At 37.0% G+C, this 10,519-nt stretch overlaps 1 protein-coding gene across 3 annotated transcripts in view; it reads left to right on the forward strand.

The window, feature by feature from the left end:
* spaca6 (sperm acrosome associated 6) overlaps positions 1-4,361 on the forward strand; it is a 31,521-nt gene extending 27,160 nt beyond the window's left edge. For all 3 annotated transcript variants that reach the window (XM_063878855.1, XM_063878856.1, XM_063878857.1), the window contains 4 exons: positions 72-175; positions 997-1,153; positions 2,093-2,276; positions 2,400-4,361. In XM_063878855.1, coding sequence (XP_063734925.1) covers positions 72-175; positions 997-1,153; positions 2,093-2,276; positions 2,400-2,454 — 500 coding nt within the window. In that variant the 3' untranslated portion in view covers positions 2,455-4,361. The remainder of the gene's footprint in view (positions 1-71; positions 176-996; positions 1,154-2,092; positions 2,277-2,399) is intronic.
* Positions 4,362-10,519: the final 6,158 nt, after the last annotated feature.

Below are 10,519 nucleotides of genomic sequence, written 5' to 3' on the forward strand. Positions count from 1 at the left end.
CTCTGTGTGTGTGCGCTTGTGTGTCTGTGTGTCTTACAGTGTGCACGTGTATGCCTATATGTTTGTGTCAGTTAAAGAAATTAAAGCAATGGAGAACAGCAGGAACCAGATGTGGTGTGTAGTGCCATTTCATTTACCAGAAGATATCGAGGTGATCTGGAGATTTGCAGAAGAGGTATGCTCATCCTTTGATGAACTATTCAGGTTCACTGCAAATAACTTTTAAATTAATAGTTTAATAATTTAAAATTGAATTTAAAGCTACACATTATGTCTTTCTTCCCAAGAGTAAAATTAAAACATTGATACCACTTTTGCCACATTTGTCTGTTTAATATGAAGCTTGTGGACTGTAAGCTCACATTAGCTTAGCTTATCTTGAAGTTTGAAAGCAGGAGGAATGAGCTAACCTGGCTGTGTCCTGTGGTAAAAGCAAAAAAAAGCTTTCGAAATGTATCAAATATTTTTAAAATAGCACTTGTGTTTACAAAGCTAGCTGTTTTGCTAAAATAACTTTGTGTGAAGGCTGTGTCTAGGCTGTGTCTAAGCTGTAACAAGCCAAATGTTTGACCAACCAACGCATATATTCCTTTCCAACCCGCACAATTAATGGTAACAGTCAATAAATAGACACAGGACAGGCCTTACATTCATCCTTTTAACCCCACCCAATACAACACAACACAATGAGATGTGGAGGGGTTGCTTAGTGGCCAAGTTACACTGGCACTAAACACATTTATGTCATAAGTTTGAGATGAGTTTTAAGTTTCCTGTCTGAAAAGTTGTAGTTGTATATGAGAAGTAGGGGACTAGGTATTGTCCTGCAAATCATTGGAACCTGCAAAGAAATACTGCAGAACATACTGCACGTACCATGCCGTTACAATTTGTTATTTCATCAATTTAAACAAATTAGTTATAGCATGTGTACTGGTGGGTACTTTAATTTCCTTTGAGATTGTAATAGTCGTTTTATTTGAACATCTTGGACAGGTGAAAACCCAGCAGGTGGACCAGTTTAAAGAAGTTACTGCAGGCCTGGACACACTTTATTCCATCCCTTCAACCAGCTTGCAGCATGTGGGAACCTACCAGTGTGAGATCTATTCAGGCCAACGCTCCATTGTCAGGCTCTTTTTCTATCTCACAGGTAACAAGATTATTTTAGGAAAACTATTGAAAATGATGATCAATACTGAACCCAAAGAAAACATTTTGAAACCATGATATATATTATCCAACTATTTGTATGACTGAAAACAACTCCTCATACTTCAGAAGTAATATGATTAAATAATACATACAATTTTACAATATTTTTGTAATTGAAATGAAAATGCTAAGGGTTTGTCTTCATTGAATGCAACAAACTCACACAAATATTTTGATAATATAAAATGTTGTATTGGGTTTTGGTTTCCAAAGTGTTTCTTTGGGTGCAGATTTAATTTTACTCACTGTAGTTAAAACTGATGATACAACATGATGTTATATTCTTGGAATATTGTGAAAAACTTTTGGGGGAACATGTTAAATAAATTGAAAGACCAAATAAAAGCCAGTCATTAAAAAATCCTCAAATTTGGGGAAATCGTCAGTAATGAAACCACATAACAAGGGCTCAATGGCTGCGCCACATAAATTCAAACAATCGAGGCCATCATTATAAAGAGTCTTTTCAGATGTATGTTATTGAGTGATGTGTATTTATGGATGTACATGTATGGATATGCATAGTCATACAATTGTGCATGTGCATACAGTATGTAACGTAGAATTACATGTGTATCTTTCCTGATTGAGTATTTATGAAAATTCTTAGCACTTTTCTTTTTTCGTGTTTTTCTTTTCTATTATGCTATTTTTCTTTATGATCTAAGATTGAACTGTTACATAGACAACTGTTGAACTGGGGGGATTACAACCCAACAAATGACACAAATTATGATTCAAGGTAGAGACAAATTACGACAGATATTTCTCATATGTTGTTTTTATTTTGCACTTAACCAAGTCTTCCACCATTATCTTTTGATGCGAGTTGAAACTCTCTCTTTTTTCTGTGTTTCTCTCTGTCTCTTTCTCTAAGTGACCCCCCAGATTGTGGCCGGCCACACAGAGCTGCAGGAGATATTCGACCTGTCTCTGCTCCCAGGAGGGCGATTACTCCCTGCGCCTGGTGGTCCCCCCCGCTCCCTCATCCTCAACCCCTCGCCACTGTTTCTCACCGCCTGTTTGACAATTTTGCTTCTGCTGCTGTTCCTCTCCATGGGGTAAATAAAAATCTATTATTTATACAATCTCACACATTCACAGAAAATAAATGTTTTTGAGAGGCCAAGATGCACCCGAGGCGCATATCGTTCATATTTCCTTCCTTTTTTTCCCTATTGCAGAGCTCTGTATTGGTCAGTAAAACCAGAGCATGCTGAGCAAGAAGAAGAGGATTAGGATTTTGAGAGTTTTACAGATACATGTATTGCAATAAAGGCATTTTATCTAGCCTTTATTGCATTTTTATCTGGGCTGACGTCATTGCTTAAAGAAAGCCAGTGTGTCACTCTTTCTACCACTAGAGGGCAGGATCTATCAGTGGAGCTCAGTGCACCGTGCTGCATTAACGAAACCATTTGTTCTCTTTGTGTCTCACAACATAGAGAGTAACTGACCAGGCATACTCACTTACTGTTGCTATAAGCAAGAGATAGGGAGATATTTGTTGCACGGGAAAATTGTACTTTTTATTCTTTATATCTATCTGACAGGTATACATCATTTCATATTAGATTGACAAACAAATCACCTACAATTAATAATCTGCCAACATTGTGTAATCAGTTTTTTAATTAGTCATAGCCTACCTCTAATGTTATATACAATAATATCACCTAATGTAATAATCTAATGAATTCTTACCCTTTAAAAGTTATACCATACTGTATAATGAATACTTTCAGTTTTGATATGTTTCGAGCATTCCTCCCATATCAGTTCTGCACTTTTGCTGGAGCTAAAATTAGAATGCATAACTTGATTAAAGGATCAACATATTTGTCACCAACTGTGTCAAAATACACATATACAAAACTTCAGATGGTTTTTCCAGGATAGATGGTCCAAGAATTGTGCAGATACCATCAAATATATAATTATAATGTCATTTTAGTGTTATCAGCAACATGACACAGTACATGTACTTACCTTTGTTTATTGCACTGTAACAATAAGTAAAGTGCATGACATCAAGTTTGTCTTTAATGGATTGTGTGATGATGTGAACGCTAAAGCCTTCAGGTGACCACAAGGGAGCAGCATTAACCACCCTATGTCTCCTACCAGAAAGCAGAATGAGGAGTAGACAACCTAAACCCATTAGAGGATATGCATCTTGATTTTAATTGAACTGTGTTGTATGGTAACTGTTACATTGTGCCTCATCAGGGCTGTGGTCACAAGAAAATATGTTTGCTAAAGCTAAGGACAACATTCCAAAACAAATGTGAATCATATCTGAGGATGGGGAAGTACTTCTATCGTTAAACACACTTGTACAGAGTATGTGACACTGGATTCATACATCATACTTCAAACGTATATTTGCTTGAGTAGACGAGTCAAGTGTGAATGTGAGTAAAAATTACGTAACATATTATCTTTTTCCCTGTGTTCTCTGGAGTACTTTGAGTATACTTTGGACCATTATGACGATCTTTTCAGGAAACAACTAATTAAGTTAGTGATTGTATACTTTGCTCCTCCTTAAAAAAACGAGCGTAGGCTACACCCCCCTGCTTTGGGGCAGTATGACCAATCTCTCTTTCATTTGCAAGTGCTTAACTGTTGTTAGAGTTTTTTGTTCATTTTTCTATTTCAATCTGCTTAGGAGGTTGATGGTTGTCTTCCAATCAGAAGCTCGGTGGTTCGATCCCCAGCCATATCAGTCAACATGTCAATGTATCTTTGGGCAAGATACCTAACCCCACAGTGGTCCTGGTCGCTTGGCCAAATTTGTGTGAGTGTGTATGAATGTAGTTTTCCTGAGCAGCTGGATGCACACTCTATGGCAACCTCTGTCTCTGAATAACTGTGTGTGAGTGGTTGAATGCTGACTTGGATATACAATAGTTACATATTGTTTATATAGCCCAATGTCAAAAATGACACATTTGTCTCAGGACACTTTACATGTTGTACAGCAGAGACACCCTCTGTCCCTAGACTCTAGCACTATACCAAGGAAAAACTCTCAAAGAAACAATTATTGGTTAAAAATGGAGGATCTTATGAAGAGCGACAGAAGGGGTATCCTGTAAATGTGCTTTGAGGGGTTGCAAAGACTGTAAAGCACTATATAAATGCAGTCCATTTAACATTCAACAAATGTATGAATAAAGATGGCTGCTGCTCACCTTGTGAAAACATTTGTGATTGTCCTTTTTTACTGATAGTTTTCTTAATATGTGTTTGTTAATGTTTTTAACAATACCACCATATATATATATTTATAAGTAATACAAGATTAACGTCATAAAATGAGATTATTAAACGACACTATGAAGTACATGCACATGCAGATAAACAAATTCAGTCATTATTCAGTATTCAGATGTTTCGGGTTATTTAGTTAAATTTAAGTAGATAATAAAAGAAAAGTGCCCAAAAAGTATTTTGTGAATAAATAAAATGTATAAATGAAATATTAGAAATGATCAGAACATTTAATTAACAAATATTTATTGATAATAATAATAATAAGCAATACAGGGAAAATAGAAAACAATGTATTATATTTTGAGGTTATCTGGAGTTCTCCTTTTTTTTAATGTTGCTTTTTATCTATCCGTAATTACAGCTCTACCGTAGATAACATGTTTGCATCAGCCCAAGTGATAATCTCACTTATCATCACATGAAGCTTAACTTATCTTTTGAGAGTAGTTCCATTTGAGTACGATTACACTGTCAATAAAGTAAGTCCCCTAAAGAAGGTAGAGAACAGTGTGTTTAAAGCTTGTACACATAAATACTCAGTAAATTAGACAAACGTTACTTAAACCATTGAGTTATTGATGAATGCTCTGCTACAAAGTGTTTTACCTGTTGCTTAATAGTTACATAGTTGCTAAGAACCTCCTGTTTTGTTCTGATAACTACGGGGCAACAGACTGTTACTGTGGTTGATGGTTCCAGGTACAAGAGGGAGATATCTCACTCCTCAGGCACAGTCTGCTCTTGTGGGCATCGCCCCACCAGTCAAGTGACTAGAAACCAAAGCATCCATTCTTAATGGAAAATGACTCATTACTGATAGATATAACACAACATATCAAAGATTTCCACTGCAGGACCAAGTACTAAAGTTTATTAGCCAGTGCCGTATCAGTGATTTTGGAAAATCAGGAGTTTACACCCCCCCCCCGTTAAAGTTTACACATTCAAAGATTCAAAAGGTTTATTGTCTTATCATAAACACAACTACATTGTATTTATGTTTTGAATGAAAAACGTGGGTCGCAGGTTCCTCAACAATGCAATAAGAAGATAAAAAATATTAATAATGACAAAATAAAAACAAAACAGTAGATAATGCAAGTTCAGCTGTAGGATGAAACTGTCTCTGAGTCTGGTGGTTTTTGTCTTGATGCTGCGGTACCGCCCGCCAGACGTTAGCAGACATAACAGTTTGTTGCTGGGTAATAGGGGTCTTTGATAATCCTGTGGGCTTTTCTTCCTGAGCGCTGGGTGTAGAAGTCCTCTATGGATAGCAGCTCTGTCCTGGCTGTACAGTTTTCAGGACCCTCTGTAGAGTCTTACGATTGAGGGAAGTGCAACTGCCATACCAGTCAGGATGCTCTCTATGGTACACCTGTAGAAGTCGATAGTGTCCTGAGAGGGCTCTGCTGAGCCTGAGGTCCCTGACCTTGATGACAAGCTTGGAGGGCACAATGGTGTTGAAAGATGAACATTAGTCAATGAACAGCATTATGACACACTGTATGTGTTCCTCTGGTCCAGGTGGGAGAGTGCAGTGTTGAGGGTTAGGGCTATGGTGGCGTCTGTGGACCTGTTTGCGTTGTAGGCAAACTGCAGGGGGTCCAGAGAGTCAGGGAGGGAGGAAGTGATGATTGTTTTGACTAACCGTTCAAAGCACTTCATGATGATGGAAGTAAGTGCCACTGGGCGGTAGTCATTGAGGCTGGTGGTTTTAGTATTTTCGTGGACAGGAATGATGGTGGAATGTTTGAAACATGTGAGGACTACAGATCTACAGATTTTAAGTCAGACTTGACCTTTTCTTTGTAGTGTCTCTGTGCATTGCTAATTCCTCTCCGGAGTGCCTACCTTAAGTTCCTGTACTAAACATACTACTTTACTAGTAGATCCGGCGACCAGAGGCTGGGACCTGTACAGGTTGCGATTCTCGGATTCTACAGATAATCTGGTCAACGTCCCATTCTATAACAACAGGTCCCAGGTAGGCTGGCCAGGTAGTTATCAGTTTGATTACCTGATTGAATCCAAGCACACTCAGCAGTGATCACAAAGAGGAGCTGATAATCAGACTCAGCAATATCTTTTTTTGAATATTTGAATAAAACAGACAGAGGACTTTAAAAGAACAATCAAAACCATTTTATTGTATTTCCTTTACTTCTGATAGCCTTCTCTTTCACATTCTTGGACTCAATAAAGTGGTTCAATATATTTATTAATATGAAATAGATAAATATTTGGCCATTTTAACATTGTGAGAATCTGTTTGCATATAAGAGAAATACAAGAATGACAAACAGCTCTGCCAGTGGAAGAAACACAATGTGAGGAGTGAATGGGACTTCCCGGTCTTATAAAGCACTTTTGCAGAATCTAATTATAGTCAGACATGACTCAACGCTTTACATGTCATTTATTGGGCAGATTTGTATTTTTTTCCCTTGAGTTGAGTTGCTGGGGCAACTGATGATGGATTGTAAAAATCCTTACAACAGAAAACATGAACCATAAATAAGTAAAATCTTATCAGATTTCTTCTGTGGTTTGAACTGGATTATATGAGTCTTCTTTGCACTTTGCTATGTATCCCTACTGGACTGACTGGAATTCACGTTTTCCCTTTTTTGGACCCAGCTCTCTTGTTCTCTATGTTAATAGGTAACAACAGAGGGGAGTGCCCTGACGTTAAAGCGTCCTAAAGGTCACACAAAAGGTCCTTCACCAGATGTTACTGTTGACTCACTCATAAATGTCTCTTTTTTCTAAACAGAATTGTGTAAAGGTATTGCCTTTCTTATCGTAGAATTTTGAAGTTGAGGCTTTCAATCCTGTATGTACACATCATAAAAAAAACAATCAGCTTACATATTTACTATGTATTACAATTTATCATCATTTGAAATCCCTTATGAATACTATCAATAAGGTCTTTGTTTTTATGATGGTAAAGTGTATTTTCACTAGGGCTGACGTGTCAAATGAGTATGTGTGGTGATCGTTACTCTGCCGTGTTCCTCCTCAGGTGTACTTGTCAGGTGTAAATCTTAGGCATAAAATAAGATAAGATGTACCTTTATTAATTCCCGTGGGGAAATTCAGGAATTTAAGCAGCAACAGAGGGAGAATAAAAAACAGGACAGTATGGATTCACCCAAGAATAATACAATTACAATTTAAATAAAAGAAAGCACCTGGTTGTAATTCAAACACAGGAATGAAAAAAAAAACCACTTCCATTTTGGTATAACACTGTCTTGCATGAGGGCTTTATGTATGTGTTAAACAGTACCAGAGTTTTAGATAAAAGTGTATCTCAGCAGTGCTGTGAATTCATATTTTTTTGTTAAGTTACGCAATTACGCAACTTCAAAATGTTATAAGCCAAGTTAAATGTATTTATGTAGCACATTTCAACAGCAAGGCAATTCCAAGTGCTTTACAAAAACCTAAAAGCATTAAGAAAAGCAAAAGGAACATATTATAAAATAACATTTTATTTCATTTAAACAGTCATTCAAGAAAAATAATGAATAAATAAAATACCAACACAATTTTTTTTGTTGTGACAATCCCAATGGGTTTCAGCTTAGAAACCAAAGTAACATTTCAAAATGTTTAGTAAAGGTTGTGGTCTCTCTTTTGTGTCCAATGGTATGCAGCTTAAAACTCAACGTTTTAATTTCCAGTAAATGATGTATGAGTGTGCGTGTTGACCCGGTTGTCAGATTAGTGTCATCTCTGCAGACTGGGGGAACACCCTCAACGTAGTTTATCCAAATAGTGTGTGCCTAAAATAATTAAATGATCCAACAGAGGTTCCCATTCTTATTCTGTAAATTGCTTCATTCTCTCATCTCTACCACACGTGGATTCTGTAGCAGTAAAGAAAGTTGGGAGAACACTGCTCTGGTAAGGTCAACCACAAGGTACACCAACAAAACAGTGACAACAAACTGTGTTGTTGTGTAGAGCAAAAACATGTAATTATCCCTGATGTTATAATTACCCATGTACTTCTATTTTATTTAGCACAGTGTTTCATCTTGTAATAATTGTGACATATTAAGTGTTAATTGTGACCACCGGGGTGGGCTTTAAAGCGTTCTGAAGCTACTGACATTTGGAGGAAAAGTATCTCCGGAAATGACAGCGTTCTCCTGCTCGGACGTAATAAGGACGCGTTTGGTGTTGAATATGACACAACACTTTGTGGTTCACGCATTTCGTTGTAACAGATCAAATGTGAGCCCCAACATCTGTGGGAGCTGAACTATTCCTCCTTCTTGATGTCAGGAATGGAGGCCCAGACAGGGTGGGGTAAGCACAAGCTAATTGAAAGCAGACATGAAGGGAAGTGATGTTTGGCTTTGTCAGACTGTTGGTTTGCTCCTAACTTTTTTTTATATATCTCCTTTCCCTGACTCATTAAGGCGCTGTAACGAAAAAAAAAAAAAAAGGTTTTTGTTACCCTGGAAAGATGTTGTCATTGGAGAAAATATACTGGATATCACTGTGAAATCTGATGAGCAATCGTGATGCTGCTCCTTACGCATACAAGAAAATGTCCTTGTTTACCAAACTACAGTTGTTTTAAGCATCACCAGAGTTCTTGACTCACAGACAATGTGAGAGATAGTCAGGCAGATAATCAGCAACTTCTCACTTCAGTGTTAAGCTGATGATACTCACTTATACCTTTAATTTAAACCACATGAATATAATAAACCCTACTGTATGTTGTTTATTGATTGTAAATGACTTGATGACAATTACCTTCCTTATAATTCAATACCAATAAAACAGAGATGTTGATCTTTAATCCAAGACACCATCAATTTCTTCCAAAACTTTTGTCTGCTTTTTTATTAATATTAATGTAAGGACAATTCAGTCCTTACATTAATATTAATGACTAAATGGATTTTAAATCCTGATTAAAACACTGATGATTTGAGCAGATTTGTTCCACACTGGTACTGGTCATATGAAACCTAGCAGCGTCTTGACTTAAATATGAAAGTTGCCAACAGAATAATGAAAATAACAGATTTAATGTCCTTGTGAGTGTGTGCTTATGTGCTCATTACTGTATAATCCCTATGTCCTAAGGTATTATTAATGGCAAGGAATTTCCATTGTGAACTCTCCTCGTCTACACCTAACATCAGAATGTGTACATCATTCATCCTTAGCCCTGTAAACATAAAGGTGAGGGGCACTTGCTTTCTCAGAAAAATCCAATCCAAGAGCCTTGGATGTTTGTGCAATCAGGAACACCTTATATATGAGGTAATTTTTGCACTCAACATGAATGGCAATTTATTTATGTCTGCTTCCTTCTTTTGATTGTTGTTGGGATTGTGAGAGCTCTGATTTTCCCAAACAACTAAAACACATTTGTTTGTATTGTAAAAAAAAATCATTAGCATACCCTTTTACTGCACTAAAATGCTTAGCAACAGCTCCACCCATGTAATGCAAAACATGTCCATTTGAAACAAAGATCATAGTTCTTCACTAAGTCAAATCATTCCCTTGAAGTTATTCAAAGGCTGATGTTGCGCCCAGCTCATATAACAGTTAACAAGATGGCTGTCCTCTCCAAAGATGCTCTTATGCCACCTGAGCAATCACACTCCACAAATCCTATGAGTCTTAATTTCATATCGACTACTATTTATATTGCGCTCTGTCTATCTATGATTGTGGTGGTGGAAACTTCTCAAGCAATGGAGATGAAACTCAGGGAGACGTCTGTAAATAGAAGGATCCCTGCCCACGTGGCAATTTCACATTTTTCTTATCAGTGCAGTGAAGGTTGTAGCTGTAAAGCTCTAAATCTGATCATGATCTACCAAGACATAGTTTCTGTGTCCTGGAAATAATGTGATTTTTTCATCATCCAAAGAAAAAAATTAGACACATTAAAACAGTTTTCATTTTTTTTACAGTTCTTTACAAATTCCCACAACCATGAAATGTTTCACATCTACAGACAATATCGTGTGTGTGTGTGTGTGTG

The sequence above is a fragment of the Eleginops maclovinus genome, chromosome 3 (assembly GCF_036324505.1).
Source record: "Eleginops maclovinus isolate JMC-PN-2008 ecotype Puerto Natales chromosome 3, JC_Emac_rtc_rv5, whole genome shotgun sequence".
NCBI lineage: Eukaryota > Metazoa > Chordata > Actinopteri > Perciformes > Eleginopidae > Eleginops > Eleginops maclovinus.